Below are 18,675 nucleotides of genomic sequence, written 5' to 3'. Positions count from 1 at the left end.
ATCACATTGTAAGGTATAAAAATATGGAATTACTACATTGTACACCTGAAACTAATATAATCAATATAAGATTGTATACCAACTATACTTAAATAAAAAATAAAAATAAAAAGCAGAAGGAAAAATGCTAAATAAATAAATAATAAATAAAATAACAAGTGTTGGCAAGGATATGGAAAAAAGGGAACCCTCATGCACTGTTGGTGGGTATGTAAATTGATGCAGCCTCTATGGAAAACAGTATGGAGGTTTGTAACAATTAAAAATAGAACTATCATATGACCCAGCAATTCCACTTCTGGGTACTTATCCAAAGAAATCCAAAACACTAATTCAAAAAGATATATGAACTCCTGTTAATTGAAGCATTATTTACAATAGCCAAGATATGGAAGCAACCTGTGTCCACTGATAGACAAATGGGTAAAGAAGGTGTGGTACATTTGTACAATGGAATATTACTCAATCATAAAAAAGAATTTAATCTTGTCATTTGGAACACCATGGATGGAACTAGAGGGTATTATGCTAAGTGAAATAAGTCAAGAGAAAGACAAATACCATCTGACTTCACTTATATGTGAAATCTGAAAAACAAAAACCAACAAACAAAACAGAAACAAACTCACAGATTCAGAGAACAGATTGATGTTCACCAGATGGGAAGGGGTTTGGAAGGATGGGTGAAAAGGTAAAAAGGATTAAGAAGTACAAGTTACCAATTATAAAAAGTCACGGGGATGTAAAGTACAGCATTGGGAATATAGTCAATAATATTTTAATAACTATAAATGGTTTCAGATGAGTACTAGACTTAACGGGTGATCACTTTGTAAGGTATAAAAATGTCTAATCACTACGTTGTACACTTGAAACTAATATGATATTGTATGTCAACTGTAATTGGAAAATTAATTAAATAAAAGACACCTAAAAATATCTATGGATAACAAAGACTCGTATAATAATAATAATTCCTGCAAGCACTGTAGGTGAAAGTAATGCTAGGGGCCCTTCTGTGACTTGACCCCATTGTGAAATCTACGGAAATCAGTGCTCATCTCGCGCATGAGAAATGAACATGCTCAGTATTGAAATCTGTCTTCTCTATGCTGCTCCACTCATTGTGATGGGGGTAGTTCTCATAATGATTGTCTTAGTTCATTTGAGCTGCTATAACAAATTACCATAGACTAGATGGCTTATGAACAACAGGAATTTATTTCTCACAGTTCTGGAGGCTTAGATGTCTAAGGTCCAGGCACTGGCAGATGTGGTGACAAGTGAGGGTGTACTTTGTGGCTTATAGATGACTATCTTCTTATGTCCTCACATGGTGTAATGGGTGAGAACACTTTTTTATAAGGGCACGAATTCCATTCACGAGGGCTCAACCCTCATGACCTCATCGCCTTCCAAAGGTTCCAAATCCAAACACCATCACTTTGGGGATTAGAATTTCAGCACATGAATTTGGGAAGGGGTGGAGGTATACTCCTTCAATCCATAACAATGATTGAACATCTTCCTCCTTAAATACTGCTCCCAGATATACTGTATGGCTGTTTAAATGTCTAATTTGGGAAAAGACTGATTTAAAATAAAATAATTTGTATACTGACAGATACTGAAGGTCATTAGAATGTAGTTGTATTTTTAATAATTCAAAAATCTTCTACTAGGCATGTTTTGGGCTGTAATTATTTTTGAGATGGAATTGAAGAGTCAAGATTGACCTACCCAGATAAATGTTTGGAGGATAAAGATGACACTAATGAATGTGAGCAGCAGGGAGGAACAGTCAGAACATGCATGGATCTCAGTTTTATGTATTTTCTGTGTGTCTGAAGAATACCTATTGTTAGCTTAAAGCAAAACCTGTGCTTTGTTTACAGAGTTCAGTTTGTGAAGCTTAATAGAGCCTGATTTTTGCTTTACAATATATAACATTGAGAAAGTCCGTATACACAGAAACTCAAATATGTATTCATGTATTCATTAATATAAATAGCTTTAGTGAAATGGAATGTTTTGTTTATGTGACTAGAATTAAAAATTAAAACTAAATGGACCCATAATTAATGGTATCTCAACATTGTTCAAACATATTTATGCATATAGTTTATGACAGACAAAATTAGCAAGGATTTTATTTCTATCTAGGAATATGTAAAGTCTGTACTTTGATACCTAAAACAAAGTAATAAGTTGGTATGAAAACACATTTCCTTTTGTTCTTGTGAATTACTTGAAGATAGGAATGGAAGCACCTCAGATATGTTATATTTAAATAGCAAAGTCTCATTCTTGGACTGGATTTAAGGGGCCTGGAAAGATTAATTTGACTTTGAAAGAGCCAGTCTCCCAAAATGACACACACTGCAAAAGTTGAAAAAGTTTCTAATCATACTCTACTTCAGCAATGTTCTCAATATAATGACATTTGTAACCCCCATTTTCCAAACTGCCATGAGTTTTGGGCCTCCTCTGAGATTTGCTTTGTAATACATTTGCCTAACTTTAAAACCTTCTGTATCAGGATTTTTCAAGCATTGAATGAGAAATGATGAACAAAAAGCAGTTTGCTATATGTTATTATCATCATATTAGTCACTCCTGGTAATTCTCTTTTAAAACGACAAGCTTTAATGGTAAGCTTTTATTTGAGTTGTATCAAATACTCTCTGATGTGACTGTTTTAAAATATATTTGCAATTCTGATTTTTTTTTTACAATCACTTTCAATTCAGAGTCAAAACCATCAGAACTTATTCTGCTAAAATGTTATAGCTTTCTGACATGTAGGAATAGCTGATGTGGGTGAAGTGTCTAGCTTGATGTTTTATATCTAACTATTACTCAGCTAATCCTCCTCCCTACTTCACTGAAAATATTTTCATTCTGTCTGACAAGTAAAAAAATTACATTAACTGTGACTAAAAATGTATTGCAGATGACACATTAATGAGACTGATGGTTCTTGCTTTATACTCTAAAGTTTTCATAGTCTTACCTTTGGTGAACCGAGATCCAGCTAGTTTAACAATTACACAAAAGATACCCCCCCTTTTTAACTCGGGGGGGGGGAACAATTAAAATAAAGGTTTTCAGATAATTTTTTAATATAAATTTTAAAACAAAGAAAAGGACCAAGTAAATGTTATAACTATATACTAAAAGTCCACTTAGGCAAAATATTTGGATGTGTCCAGTTAATCAAAATAAAGCATGATTGAAAGGTAAAGACAAGCAATGTTGATATAGAGTTTAGGTCTATGAAGGAAAATTTTGACTCATAAGGAAAAATTCAGTTAACTTAGCATGAAAGGAGAACTGATAATACTGTTTATAAGGCATTTTGATTTCAAAGGATGCCACCAATTTATTTCATAATTATTAAAGGGCAGTAGCTTTCAAAAAAATTTTTCATTATAATCAGGATTCAGTATATACTTACATATATATATATATATATGTGTGTGTGTATATATATATATATATCTCTGGAATCCTTTGCCTTACCTCAGGTACCCTATTTTCTTTTCAAGAAAATGCTGGTCACAGTTCATAACTTGATTTTATTACCCACTAATGGGTCATAACCTACAATTTGAAAAATACTGATGAATAAAGAGAATTTTCCAAGACTTTTTCCCCCTTAGGGACTTAGAATGTAAACATTGCCATTCTGTTTCTAAACCACTCTCTTCTTGGCCACCCCTAAACCTTGTTATCACAAAAATTGCACCAGCTCCAAAATCATACAGACAAGCATTCTGTTCTCAGACTAGAACATTCTGTCCTTCTAGGTTATGTGCTCAAGCACTCCCGCTACAGTTCTTTAATTACATTTAGACCACACTGATTTGCAACTCATGTCTGTTCTTTCTTAGCCAACAGTCTATGGTCGAACATTGTAATCCTATCCTTAAAAATACTCAATTCCCATGTCTCTTCTTCACTTTATAGTACTTACCTTGCAAAACACCAAATCTTGATGAACTAGATTATTCTTTTTCCATGTTCCAGCACATGAACACAGATGGAGAAGATCATACAACCAGAATGACTGGTTTCACTTAAAAATTGTCTCCAAGTTCCAATGTCGGCCCTGACAGTCCTACTGCTCTCTGCTATGACTATTTCATATCTACTTTCTCTTCACCCCTCCGCTCCCATGTGCTTTCTCCCCTCACCACCCAGTTGATGATCTAACCCAGTGGTTCTCCACATGTGGTCCCCACACCAGAAAGCAGCATGAACATCATATGGGAACTCAGTTAGAAATGAACGTTCTTGGGCCCTACTCCAGGCCTACTGAGTCAGAAACTCCGGGGATGGGATCCAGCAATCTGAGTTTTAACAAGCCTGCGGGTGATTCTGATGCATGCAAAAGTTTGAGAACTACCGTGTTTCCCTGAAAATAGGACCAGGTCTTATATTAATTTTTGCTCCAAAAGACGCATTAGGGCTGTTCAGGGGATGTCATCCTGAAAAATCATGCTAGGGCTTATTTTCCGGTTAGGTCTTCTTTTCGGGGATACACGGTACTGATCTAGCCTCATACTTCATTGAGAAGCCATTTTCTGAAATGTAAGCTCCAAAGTCAGGGGTCTTTGTCTCTTTTGGGGCTTATATATCCTGTGCACTAGAACAGTGCCTGGAACAGTCTCAGTAAGTTATTGTTGAATCAAACCATCAGATTGGAACTCCCTTATTTTCCTAAGAAATCTAGAAACCTACCTGCATCTGTACCCATTTTCTTCCTTCGTTTTCCAACTAAGGAAACGTGCCTCATCCTAGCAGGGCTCAGTATTTCCATATATAGATTGGATCTCATCCCTCTTTGCCTTCTCAAGAACTTAGTTCCTTTGGTCTTCTCCTCTCTCCTGCATTATCTATCAATCTTTCTCTACTAGATCATTTCATTTAGTACAGATTCTACACCATTCTAAAACAGCAACAAACTTTCCCTGTCCCCATGTCCCCTTCCAGTTACTGCCACACCTCCTTGCCTCCCACTTACTAAACCATTCTAATCTGATTTTCACCTCCACTACTCAGTAATTCTTGACGAAGTCAGTGACTTTTTAGAACACCTTGTTTTATATAATTCACATACCATAAAAATTACCCATTTAAAGTGTACATGTACAATTCAGTGGTTTCAGTGCATTCAAAATTGTTTACCCACCACTACAATCTAGAACATTGTCATCCTCCTAGAAAGAAACCCCCTACCCATTGGCAGTTCCTCTCTACTCACCTCACCCCTCCGCCCTCAGCTACCACCACTCCTCTACTTTCTGCTTTCATAGATTTGCCTATTCTGGACATTTCATACAAATAGAATCCAATTTGTGGTCTTTTGCGACTGGCTTCTGTCGCTTACCATGTCTTAGAGGTTCATCCATGCTGTAGCATATAGCACTACTTCATTCCTTTTATGGCTGAATACTATTCCATTGCATGAATATACTGCCTTTTATTTGCCTGTAGCAGTTGATGGACATTTGGTGGTTTCTACGTTTTGGCTATTGTGAATAAGGCTGTTAGGAACATTCCTGTAAGAGCTTTTCTGTGGATTGTGTTTTTATTTCTCTTGGATATATACCTGTGAGTGGAATGGCGGAGCCATCTAACAACTGTGTGTTTAACATTTTAAGGAACTGCCAAAGCAGCTGCACCATTTTATATTCCCACCAGAAATATGTGCGAGTTCCAATTTTTCTACTAGTCACCAATACTTGTTATTACCTCTTTTTTATTATAGTCATTCTACTGGGTGTGAAGTGGTTATCTCACTGTGGTTTTGATTAGCTTTTCCCTAATGACTAACGATGTTATTTTTTCTTGTGCGTATTGGCCAGTTGTATGTCTTCTTTGGAGAAATACCTATTCATATATCCTTTGCCCATTTTTAAACTGGGTTGTCTTTTTATTATTGAATTATAAGAGTTCTTTATATGTTCTAGATACCAGTCCCTCATCAGCTATATGATTTTCAAATATTTTCTACCATTCTCTGAGTTGTCTTTTCATTTTCTGGATTATGTGGCATGTTTTTAATTTTTACATAGTCCAATTTAATTTTTTTATTTTGTTGCTTGTGTTTTTAGTGTCATATTTAGGAAACCCCTTCCTTAATTCAAGGTCATGAGGTTTTACTTCTATGTTTTCTTTTAAGATTTTTATAGTTTTACATTTAGGTTTATGATCCATTTTGAGTAAATTTTTGTATGTGGTTTAAGAAGAGTCTAACTTGATTATTTTGCATGTGGGTATCCAATTGTCCCAGCATCATTTGTGGAATAGACTGTTCTTTCCTCATTGAATTTTCTTGGTGCCCAGTCAGTGATGATTTACGTTATTAAATTCAATATCCATTTTCCCCCCTTATTTGACCTTCCGGCAATATTGATGTTGTTGACTATTCCCTCCTTCAAATATTCTACTCTCTTGGTTCTCCTTTCGCTTATCTTGCTATTTCTTTTCAGTACTTACAGATTCCTTATCTTCTACCAAGCTTTTAAATGTTGAGTTTCCAGTTACTATAACTGTGCAATAAATTAGCACAAAACTTAGTAACATAAAACAATCATTTATTATGTTCATAGTTTCTTTGGGCCAGGAATTCAGACTGGACAAAGCAGGGTCAGCTTATTTCTGTTCCATTTCTGTCTTTCAGTCTGTGCCCTCAGCTGAAAGACTAAGGCTGAGGACAGGTATGATGTGAAGGCTGGTGCTGTTACATGTCAGGCAGCTGATAATACGGACTGGGAGCCTCAGTTCACATCCACATGAGCCCGTCCATGTCCGGGGGGTGGGGGGAGAGGGAAAAGAAGAGAGAAGGCCAGGGGGAAAGTCATGTAGTCTTTTATGACCAAAGTTCAGAAGTCACACAGCATCACTTTTGTCTTTTTTTTTTTTTTAAATCAAAGTCTCACATTCAAAGAAGGGGAAACAGATTGCTTCTTTCTGTGGAATGGTAAGGTTCTTATAGGGTACATGGGACCAGAAATATTGCTGTGGCCTTTAGAAAAAACAATCTGCCAGTCTGTTCTGGCCGCACAGTTCACATCCTTCCCACATGCAGAATACACTCATATCCTCGTCCCCAAATCTCCCAGTGTCATCCCTTTATGGCATCTGGGTCAAGCTTGAGGTTCAGGATCTCACTGAGCTCAGGTCCAGGTGCAGGTGCAGATTCCTTGGGTACAATTTCTTGACGACAGCACCTTGAATGTAGTTCCACTTGATTTGAAAACTTGGGGACTAAAGAGCCAAATCATCTCCCCCCTTCCCCACCACTACCCAACATACAATGGTGAGGCATAAGCTTAGCTTCCTGTTCCAGGAGGGGGAAAACAGGAGACACAGAGAAGCCCCTGGTTCACAACAATTCTTTTTATATTCTCCCTCTGAGAGCCATTCTGTTTCTGTAGTTTTAAATACCATCCATAAATTCATGACTTCCAAATTTCCTAAAATCTGAGCTCCACACTCGAATATCTCATTAACCATTGGACACCTGCACTAGGATATCACACAGATATTTCCAACTGAACATACTAAAATGCATTCTTGTTTTCTACGTAACCCCTTTTCCTCCACAAACCTGTTCTTTTCCTGGTTTCTCCATCTAGGTGAATGATGCCACCACTCACCTAGTTAGTTGCTCAGACCAAACCCCAAACCCAGGACGCAGCCTAATTCTCTCTCTCTCTACATCCAATAATCAGCAAGTTCTATATTTTCTTTCTCCAAAATATACTTTTTTACATTGTTTTACAACAATTTCCTTATTGGTCACCCTCCTACATTCTTGCTCCCTTCCAATTTCCTTTGACACAGCAAAGTAATATTTTAATTAATGTCTGGTTATGGCATTCTCTTGCTTAGTCTTTTGTGACTTCCCACTGCACTGAGTAAGACCTGAATTCCTTACTATGCTCTAAAAGGTCCATATAACTGACCTTTGCTTGTTCCTCTGAACTTATTCCCTGCCATTTTCTCCCTTACCCACTACATCTTCTCTGGGCTTCTTTCAGTTCCTCAAATATACCGAGCTCTCAGAAGGGTCTGTACACATGCTATTTTCTCTGCCTGAAACATTCTCTCCCAACTTCCCACCCCCACATACCTGAGGCTTTCTCATCCTTCAAGGTGTGGCATTCTTGACCATTCTAAGTCTGTACCTACCCCCTCTTATTGTCTATTATTGTATCCTGTTTGTTTCCTTTACAAAACTTGTCCCAATGTTGTTATATCCTATGTGATTACTTATTTATCATCTATCTTCCTAAATAGATTATATGCCCCACTAGGTTAGGGCCTATATCTGTGATATAAGCCTAGCAGATAATATGCACTCAATAAATGTATTGAATATTGTTTAAAGGTATAATTTTGTTTTGAGATAGTATGTTAATAATAATAATGTTGAATGTGTTATTTCCTGATTCTTACTGAAATAGCCTTTTATTTTTCTCTTCTAGTAACTGCCCTTCCTTTTTGGCTGCTGCTTTAGCCAGAGCCACATCAGATGAAGTCCTTCAGAGTGATCTTTCTGCACACTATATCCCCAAGGAAACGGATGGCACAGAAGGGACTGTAGGTGAGCACCTTTCTATATCATTTGTTTGAAAATATAAAAATCTACTCATGGGTAATGACACACAGAAAATGTCTGCAAAATACAAAATCAAATTATGGCTGATTTTATGGTGGTAGCAAGAGAAAAAAACGCAAAAAAATTGTTTTTTCAAACTTATCAATAAAAGGAAAAAAGAAAAATACAAGTATATTTTGAAAATATGTGAAGGTAATTGGAACAAGAGATAATCATAACAGGATGTTATCATAAATAATATCTAGATAAATGGAAAAAGTAAAGTGAAAAATGTGAAGAAAACAGGAAAGATGAGCGAGTGAGGGGAGACAGTTTAAGCAAAAGTATTTAAAATTTTTAGCTTACCTTTAAGAATCCAAGTAAAAAATCAGATATAAAAATTCAAGAAATCAGTTGTAACAATTATATTAAATTTTATATCAACCAATAAATAGAGCACTTTATGACAGTCAGACATGTGATTTAATTGCATGGATCATTGTATTTCTTTTATCCAGGCAAATTATGAGGTTTTATTTATTAAGGAAGGCATATTTATTAATGTATTAGACTTATACATATTTGATATACTCTAAAGAAATACCAATTTTTTGCAAAAAATATGAAATTACTACTAAAACTATTTAAGGAATTTTAATATTTCATTCTATTTGTTCTATTTTAAGCGTTTACCTTGAATTATGGTGCATAAGGAACAAAGCATCTATTAATGAATTAGAGTAGCTAGATTTCAGAGAATCTGAGGCAGATACAAATATTCCTGTTCTTCCTTTATGTCTCTAGATCATTTTTGACAGAAAATGGGCAAGGAAGGAATTCTGCTTGTTTTTACTGAGAGTAATTGATTCACTTGGAAACAAATTATTCCAAAGTCAAGTTGGATGGAATCCTGCTACAAAGCATTGGTCTTTCCTCTGGTACTGATGCATGAAGTAAAAGCCCTGTAATGAAAAGATGAGGGAGAGTACATTCTGCTTCACTGCAGCCAGGCTGATGGCTGACTCAGCTCTAGCTCAGGACAGTGACATTAAGGACTGATGAGTAACTTACAGCTGTGAGGGGGTGGACTACTACTTTGAGTAATTTCCTTTTTTTTCACACCCTTTTAAATTTTATTTTTCCATTTCAAGCAGCGATTATTTACACACTAATGTTCAACACCACTCCCTGCAGAAGAATACTTAAGGTAGCAAGATTGAAACATTGTCCTACATGCCTACTTTGGAAGAATTTTCTGAACCCCCATAAGATAGCAAAAGTGAAATAAAGGGTTTTTATTTTAGTGGGTATCATTGGTCATTCTGATTTTATATTTGTCCAAGAGATTACCCAGTAATTTCTCCATGCCACTGCTGTGATTCAGAATGGTCTATTATAATTCTCAATTATTGGCAAGTCCTTAATCTATTTAACCCAAATCCCTCAGTGTGAACGGCACTGAGGAGCGTCCCTACAGGGCATATTGTGTTTCTCCATGTGTCAGAGGGAAATGAGCATACTGAATACGGCCTGCTGTCACTGGCTTAAAGGCAGTAAGTTCCCACTGAAATGCCTTCTGTGTCTCCTTTTAGTTGTTTCCAAAAACAGTCTTTAAAAAAAAACTTCCAAGTTCTTTTCATGTTTACATCATCCCTAACAGAGTGTTTGCTAAACAACCTTGCATATCTGTTGGTACAAATTTAGTTTAGCAGATGTAACTCCTGTCTAGACAACCTAAAATCAATTTTAGGTTGAAATATCCCAATGTAAAAATTAAAAATCAAGGGGAAAATGATCACTAATACAAAGGTAATTAAAAGAATTTTTTAAACATTGTGTGAATAAATGTGAAAACCTGGGTATTTTCTAGAAAAACACAAATTAACGAAGAAAGAGATCGAGAAGACTGTTAAGGAGCTACCTTTCCAAAGAGACAGGGAGCAGATAAGTCTACAGGTGAAGAATCAAAGATAGACAATTCCGATGCTTTTTAGAATGAATTATTCAATTGCATGGAGAAAGAAGGAAATTTTGCACAGCAAAAGTGATACCAAAACTTGTCTAAGACAAAATTAAAAAATGAAATGAGATCAATCTTAGTAATCAATATTAAACATATTAGGTTAAAATATTTGTACATTAAGTAAAACAATTAATTTATTTGATGAGTATTTTATTGAGGGTCTACCATGTACTTAGCACTATGCTGGGGAAACAGCAGTGAACAAAACAAAAATATTGGGAAATCAATTAACATAATTTATATATTAATAGGTCAAAAGAAAAAAACCGGAAAAATCTCTAAAGATGCCCAAAGAAGCATTTGATAAAATTCAACATACATTCCTCATTTTTAAACATATACTTAATAAAGTAGAACTGGATGGATACATGTTGGACACTGTAGGGCAAAATTTGGCTCAACCCAAAATCTAGCATTTATGCTTGATGTTTACTGAAGAATTATTTGGTTGCAAAGTGACCACCAACACAACTCAAACTGGCTTCAGCAAAACAGTATTTATTGGCTACCCTTCAAGGTAAGAACTACACAGCTAGATTCAAGGATTCACATGTCATCAGAAACTGGTATTGCTCTGACTCTCTTTTTCATTTTGATTTTATTTTCAGGCTCCAAGTGGTGGCAGAATGACTGCTAGGAATGCCAGCTCTTCAGCTGCTCAGGTTCAAATCAAGTGGGAAAATTAGTAACTTTACTCCATTGCTCTTATATAAGTCACAGGTTTTACTCCGATCAGCCCAGCTTGGATTATTTCCCATTCCCGAACCAATCACTATGGCCAGAGGGGTGTGATTCTCTTAATTGGCCAGACCTAAATCATGTTTTACTCCTAGATGCACATGGGACTGAGAGTAGAGAAGGAATGTTCCCGGTAGAAAGAAGAATGTTTGTTGGGTGGCAAATAACACACTAAAGCTAGGAAGCTACCTTATTGGACAGTCCAGGTCTATATACTAAGAGTAACATACAAACCACAGAATGATACAGTGGTTTATATTATTATCTAGAAATCTAGGAACTATCCTGATAGTATCAGTTGTTTCACCCCACCCCATTCTCCCTCAAGAGTTTCTGAATTCACTTATTGTTTTGCAGTCCTCTGTTGTGATTGAGTCAAATGCAGACAAATGCAGGGTCTACATTTGGGTGACTCTACTGCTGCAGAGACCATAGGGGTGGAGTGATACAAACAGGTAATTGCTGGCTGAAAGAGGCAGTCTCTGGTAACTGATGCTTTAAAACAAAGACTGGAATTGCTCAAAACAATCAAAATGTTGGGTGGTTTATTGGCCTCAGTTTCCCTCTTATACACACCTCCTCAGGTTTTATTTGCTCTTTGAACTTTTTCAAATATATCCTTGATTTTTAGTTATATAAAAATGTCAAGGGGACAAAGCCACAAAACATGGTTTACTGCCCTGTTAATGAGAAAAAAAGCAACAAAAACCTTGAGATCAGTTTTCTGAACATAGTCATTTTAAAAAGAATTTTGAATAAGAAAACAGATAAATGTAGTCACAAATTAAGGCAATGGCAGGGCGAGGAATATAAAATGAGAATCTAAGTTCCCAGGCTGTTCTAGAACACATTCTCTTCTTTGAGATTTGTGTTCTAGATCAGAAGGGGCACGCAAAGCCATTTCCCATCTGGCACACATTTTCTCAGGCTGTCATGCTATATCTGATTTAGTAAAGTTTTAAAAAGTTCTAATTTTTTTTTACCTGGGATGTAGGAGGAACCTCTAAATACCGTCCTAAGAAAACATAATCTCCCTTTGGATATTTCACTAGCTGCAACTTGAGTAGAGGACAACTTGACTGGAGATGATAGTCTGGTCGGTACTATTTAGTGTTGCTTAAAAGGCTTTCACATCTGTCCATCCACTGATGGATGCAAGTCAGCCCCAGAAGTCACCCAGGCTACTCCACTTAACAGGTCATGTAGCAGATTTAAATAGTCTAGGGTAAAGAATCCTCTGATTGCCATCTTTTTTTTCTATATAGGGTTACACACATAGAATTTAAGTACTTGTTTTCCTTAGAGAAATATAAAACTCTTAACCCATTTGCTAAACTAAGTTACTGCCTAAAACATTAATTAAAAGTACATCAAATAAAATTTACCTCCAAATTATGATCACTTATGGGAAAGAAAAGTTGGGAAACTCGGAGGAGGTAAAGAGGTCAGAAAGAAAGCAAGACAAAGACAAATGTGTAATCAAGGCAAACTCTTCTTATTCCTGTAGTTTGTAAATAAATGATCTTTTTTCATAGGCCTTTCATATTCCAATTAACTGGATAACCACTGTTCATATTTCATTCATTCCAAGCATAGGGGGCTGGCTCTCCCAGTAACCATGGCCGCCAACCAGAAGGGAATCAGCACTCTGAACTAGATAGCAGTGGCCTGAGCACCTCACAGGCGAAAAGAAATCCAGCCCTGACCGAAGGTTTTTCTCCTTAGGACATAAGGATTATCTAAGTTGCAGCTGCTGGCTGATGATTTTTCTGTTAGATAGGTTGTCATTTTCTCTCTCCAGAATCAACATTTCATTTCTCTTGAGAAGGGGGAATTTCTTCCTTTAAGAAGGAGCTTGACTAATGTGACCTACTTCTGTCTTTACCAATCGTGCAAGTGAAAAGCAGTTTTTACAAGGCTCTTCATTGGGGGTTCTGTGTTTCTTTCAGAGATTGAGACAGTGAAATTGGCCCGTTCTGTGTTCAGCAAACTGCACGAGATTTGCTGCAGCTGGGTGAAAGACTTCCCTCTCCGCAGGAGACCCCAGCTTTATTACGAGACATCCATCCATGCCATCAAAAACATGCGCAGGAAAATGGAGGACAAACATGTCTGCATTCCTGACTTTAATATGCTCTTCAACCTAGAGGTAAAGGGCACTTCTGAAGAGTCAATGAGATTTAAAAAGCAAAACCAACACCTTCCTGGTCCTGTTTGCTAACAGGAGAACTTGTAGTGTACTTCCAGCAGTTCGGATAGGCTGGAATGGGACTTCAGGGCACGGTGGCACAGGTGTGTGTGATCAGACAACAGGAAAGGAACCTGTCTGTTATTTGCATAGGTAATGTGTTCACGTGGTTTAGAACTGGAAAATAAAATCTCTCTCACCCTTGTCTCTCACTCCGTTGCCCTCCATGAGGGCAAGGGAATTACCAGTTTCTTGTGTAACTTTCCAGAGCTATTCTATAAATACACAAGCCAAGAAGAAACCTGTTGTATCTTAACAAAGCTGTTTTTTTAAAGGAAACTACTTTGATAGTATAATCAAATGGTATTTATGAAATTCCCACATTTCTATGCTGCTGAAGCAACCAACACAAAACAGAAACATAAAAGAATGAATCTGAGACTGAGACAGTTTTCTGGGTTCCTGTGTGGTTTTTTTTTTAATGTCTTGGTTTTTGAGATAGGAAAGCAGCTGGAATTGCATTTCATGAATCTCTGTGACTGACAAATTGGATCATATGAGCCTTGTCAACTTAATAACCATTTTCTTGTTATCATCCTCTTTTCTTTCTATTAAGCGTATTATGTTAATGCAAACAGAGGTAGGTTTGTTTCCTTTGCCTGTCACTTGCCGCTTCACTCAAGTCCATAACTTAAAAATTACAATGCAGTAATTTCTACAGAGCACAGTATTTCCTTTATTTAACAGCTAAATTTCAATTTTAGCTGACTGTTAAGGTCTGATAAGCAGTGATGGGGGGTTGGTAGTTGGCGATTATTTTACAAAGATAGATCAGGTGATATCTTTGTTTCCAAATGTTATCTTGCCCACGCAAATGTCACCCAAAAGGCTGTTAGGTGATAATCCTTATATCACTACACCCATTTGAAGATTATACTCAGATTTGAGGGCATCATGGCCATTTGTTGACTTGGTTGGTTTTCATTTTTGCCTCAAAATCAGTCGAGAGGCCTAATTCAGAAAGGAGCACCTGGCTATAGTGAAACAGGCTTTGAGGGCAATTTGGCAACACATACTTAGAACCTTGTAAATGGACACACCCCTTGATCTGGTAACTTCACTTTTAATTTTATAAGAAACAGAAATGCAGAAAAGTCTTACCTATATGTTTTGTGTGACATAAATATTTTACACAACATTGTTAGTAATAAAAAATTAGAAATCTAAATCATTATATATAGGGAATGGTAACTACGATATGCTCATTAAGATGTATGGTACATACCCATTTAAAATTATGTCTTTGGGTAATACTTAATGACATAGGGGAAATGCTAATGTAATAAATGACAAGAAGCAGGATATAAATTCTGTGTACAGTATGATCCTAATTTTATTTAAAAATCTGTATGTATAGAAAAATGACTGGTTGTCTGTGGAGGGTGGGATTATAATTGACTTCTTTACATTTCTTTATTTGTCCAAACACGCATACATTATATTTATAACAGGGAAAACGTATTTTTTTTAATTTAAGAAGCTATACTATTTAAAGAGATCCATTTGGCTCCCTTCTGTTTCTTCTGATGCTATATTAAGAAATCTCCCCACCAATCTCACATTGTTTAGTTATATTCACACCCCCCCAGAGATATTACCCCCTCCCTTTTTTGATAATCCCACAACAGCTTACTCATCATTTAAAAACTGCTTGTATATGCTGTTTTTCAATTTTATCCTTGTTCTGCCAATTGAGTTGTTTAAAAATGAGTACTACTTCAATCCAGAAGAAATTCTAAATGTCAGGACTTTTTTCTAGATACTTTAATCAGTTAATCTCTGATGGCATTATATATAGATGGTGTTGATTAAATTGCTGAATTAACTAGTTATAGATTAGATATAGATTTCATAATATTTGGATATTATCATTACTCTATGGACATTTATATGTAGTACTTTTGTAAATGTAGTATATACCCTTTAAAAGAACTTTTTCAAAGCACAAATATACCTGTTGTTTTAGTAGTCCTACCAAGTCCCCATGAGATAGTAACTCATCGCTACCTAACAGAAGGGAAAACAAGCACATGAAGATTGTATGATTTATTTTGTACGTTTGATTTACTGTGAATGACAGGACCTGGACTCATCTGAGCTCCTAGAGTCTAACGAATGTCAAAGACAAAGTCATTCCCTAGTTGCCTAAAGGGAGTCCAGGACTCGGTGAGAGTTCAGTGAGCTACAGGTCTCCTCCGTGAGTTAGCTCTGTGATTTAAACACTTAAGCGGAAAGTGAAGAAGCAAACTACTGATGGTTTTAATGTAATCTTGTGATTAGGCTTCCTTTATCAGGACAGAGCACAGGTTTGGAAGACCCTTCTGGCAGTTGTTTTAGAACTTCAGGCAGTGGGTGGGCAAGGAAATGGGAAGCTAAATCTGGATGAGGGACAACGTAAAGTGGTTCAGGGCATTTGAACATCTGATGGGGTTCAAGTTTTGCTAACCAGTTGAGACTGTTATTTACGGTGAGGATTCAATGTGACCATGAATAACTTATGAAGGAGATATTACAGTTCAGAAGTATGGGTACGTTTTCATGATCGCTCTGTATTTTAAATAACCTGACACAATTGGCCTTGTGCTGGAAGGCCAATTATTTCCTTTTGTTCTCCGTTTCTAATTTTACTAAAATACTTTTTTTGGAAAAAAATACTCAATCCATAACAACTGTTGTTCAATTGCTCCTAATTTCTCTTTTCTCCCTCTCCCCTCAAAATTGTAGCAGCAATTTTGAAGCAAATGTATGTGGGCGGTTTCCATGGTACAAGACAACAGCTTTCAGAGAGGGCATCTCAGCCTGAGCTTCTTGGGCATGAGGTGTTCGTGTTCTGGTGTGTAAACAGGTGTCCTAGTATTGCAGGTATTTTAGCAGCTGATGAGGCACGTCAGAAAAGGGAAAGATTTAGTCTCACTCTCTGGGTGACAAATGCAGTGGAGGAGGATGGACTGCAGCACAGGCACTGGCTCATTTGCATCATGCTATGCCGAACTCCCGTAACTGTTTCTGCTTCTGTGGACAGGACCAGGAAGAACAAGCTTACTTTGCCGTGTTTGATGGCCATGGGGGAGTGGATGCTGCTATCTATGCCTCCGTTCACCTGCACGTTAACTTAGTACGCCAGGAGATGTTCCCCCACGACCCTGCTGAGGCCCTGTGCCGGGCCTTCCGGGTCACTGATGAGCGCTTTGTGCAGAAAGCAGCCAGGGAGGTATGCGTTTTCATTTCCTCATGAATTGTAGCCATGAATGCACTGGCGGAGCGCGCCGTGATCTGTGGTTAAAGGGCTATTTTGGGCAGGCATTAATTAAAGTTCTCTTCCAAACTGTATTCTTGACCCAGTACTGGATTCTGTTGTAGTTCTAATTCTGTTTTCAGGAAGAGTTTGGGTGGTGTGATAGGATGTACAGTATAGGAACTCCTAAGCTATAAATAATTTTCTAGAAAGGCAATGCACTGATGGATCTGGCAGGTGAGTTTCATCTTGCTCATTTACCATTGCCTGTCAGGTTCACACCAGGACCATCTCTCTAAGCAGATTTCTGGTGATAAAATCTGAATATGGTGATTAAAACAATGGTCTAAAAAAGAAACAGAAGCTGGGATTACTCCCATACATTTAGTTCTAAATGGTTGGCAGTGTTTTTCTGTCTCTCTCTTGAGGGAAAATTTGCTTGGAGAGAGTGAATCCTTAGATGATCCCTGAAATGATTTTCTTTTAACAGGAAGAAAAGTCCAAGCTCATGTCCTAATTTCTTAAGGTTAATCAGACTTAAGGTTTTCACTTTGAATGAATGACAGGAGTTCTATATGAAGATCTAGAAGTAAAAATTTTAATCTAATTATCATTCTGGGTATTGGTACATAATTATAGTACTCTATATTCATTTCTAACTGGGGGCCAATAGAAAGAGAATAATTTTTAATTTTTAAGAATAATTACAGAATTATATACATACAGAAAATCAGACTCCTCTGCTATGACCGAAACATTAACTCTTTTGAAAAGGACTTGGGAGAGGACAGGGTAATCATTTTAATCCATTCTTTTTATCTCATAGTTATGTAGTAATGGGGCTTAGAATTAATGAAACAATAATTCAGAACTATTTGGTATTAAGCAAGAGAAATATTCCATATCTCCCCATCTGCACCCCACGTTTAGATTAATATGCAAATCCAACAACAGAAACCACGAAGGTCTACATATAGAGGTGGGGCTAGAAAACAAAATACAATTTTTACGTCAGACCTTCCAGTCTCTTGAGGGCCAGCACTGCTTGGCCATCTGCCATGGAGCTGCTGGCTGTCATCATTCTGAGGACAAGAGCTGGCCCGAGAGGTGACCTGTAATCACCAACGTGAAACTAAGAGAATCACGTGTCTTCTTCATCCTCTATCCCTTTTCCTGTGTCCTCAAAATTAAGGCTTTTCTGACCATGTCACCTCCTTTGCTTTGCCAGTGATCCTAGTGTCCCTCAGTCCTGCCAATAGTTCTCTTGAATAATTTAGGTTTGTCTCAGCAGTTACTTTCCTCCTTGTGCTTCCATGTGCTGCTAACTGCTGGGAAGAAAAGTAGCTATTCCTGTTCTGTAGCAGCCCTGCCTCCTGTTCTCTCCAGGGCATATGCACTGAAGAGTCTTTATCATGTGTTCCAGGGGGCTGAGTTTCTGAACAGTCTGTGTGGGAAGACATTTTATTGGTGGGTGAGGATTTATAACAAACTATCCCTATACAGGGAAAATGAGAAGTTGTTTTTCTCATTGGCTACAAGGGGCCTTTTACTACCCTCGAAGCATTGGTTCTAATTTAGGCTAAGTCCTTAGTAACAGAAAGTCATGCTCATTTGCTGGTGACTCATGTCAAATGGAGACATCATCTAAGTATATTAGTATCAAATGCAGTGGTACTGGGCTATTGGAGTGAAATTCCAGGCTGTTAGTTCTTTATGCAATGTTCCAAAAGCAAAGGCCCCTAAAATTATTGTAGAGGAGTTCTTTTGTTTGAGGTATAAATAAGTATCTTACCACTCCAGGGAATGTATGTTATCTCTTA

General features: G+C 37.0%; 2 protein-coding genes across 3 annotated transcripts in view; one reads left to right on the top strand and one right to left on the bottom strand.

The window, feature by feature from the left end:
• The window catches only part of TRIM37 (tripartite motif containing 37), a 164,403-nt gene that overhangs the window by 44,850 nt on the left and 100,878 nt on the right, over nucleotides 1-18,675 (bottom strand). The gene's annotated exons all lie outside the window — the stretch shown is intronic.
• The window catches only part of PPM1E (protein phosphatase, Mg2+/Mn2+ dependent 1E), a 128,241-nt gene that overhangs the window by 97,817 nt on the left and 11,749 nt on the right, over nucleotides 1-18,675 (top strand). Inside the window, exons 2-4 of the mRNA XM_033091892.1 lie at nucleotides 8,499-8,617; nucleotides 13,322-13,521; nucleotides 16,643-16,831. Of these exons, the coding sequence (XP_032947783.1) occupies nucleotides 8,499-8,617; nucleotides 13,322-13,521; nucleotides 16,643-16,831 (508 nt within the window). The remainder of the gene's footprint in view (nucleotides 1-8,498; nucleotides 8,618-13,321; nucleotides 13,522-16,642; nucleotides 16,832-18,675) is intronic.

The sequence above is a fragment of the Rhinolophus ferrumequinum genome, chromosome 21 (assembly GCF_004115265.2).
Source record: "Rhinolophus ferrumequinum isolate MPI-CBG mRhiFer1 chromosome 21, mRhiFer1_v1.p, whole genome shotgun sequence".
NCBI classification, from domain to species: Eukaryota; Metazoa; Chordata; class Mammalia; order Chiroptera; family Rhinolophidae; genus Rhinolophus; species Rhinolophus ferrumequinum.
Note: the sequence above shows the minus strand (reverse complement) of the source record. Positions and strands in the feature narration are given on the sequence as shown.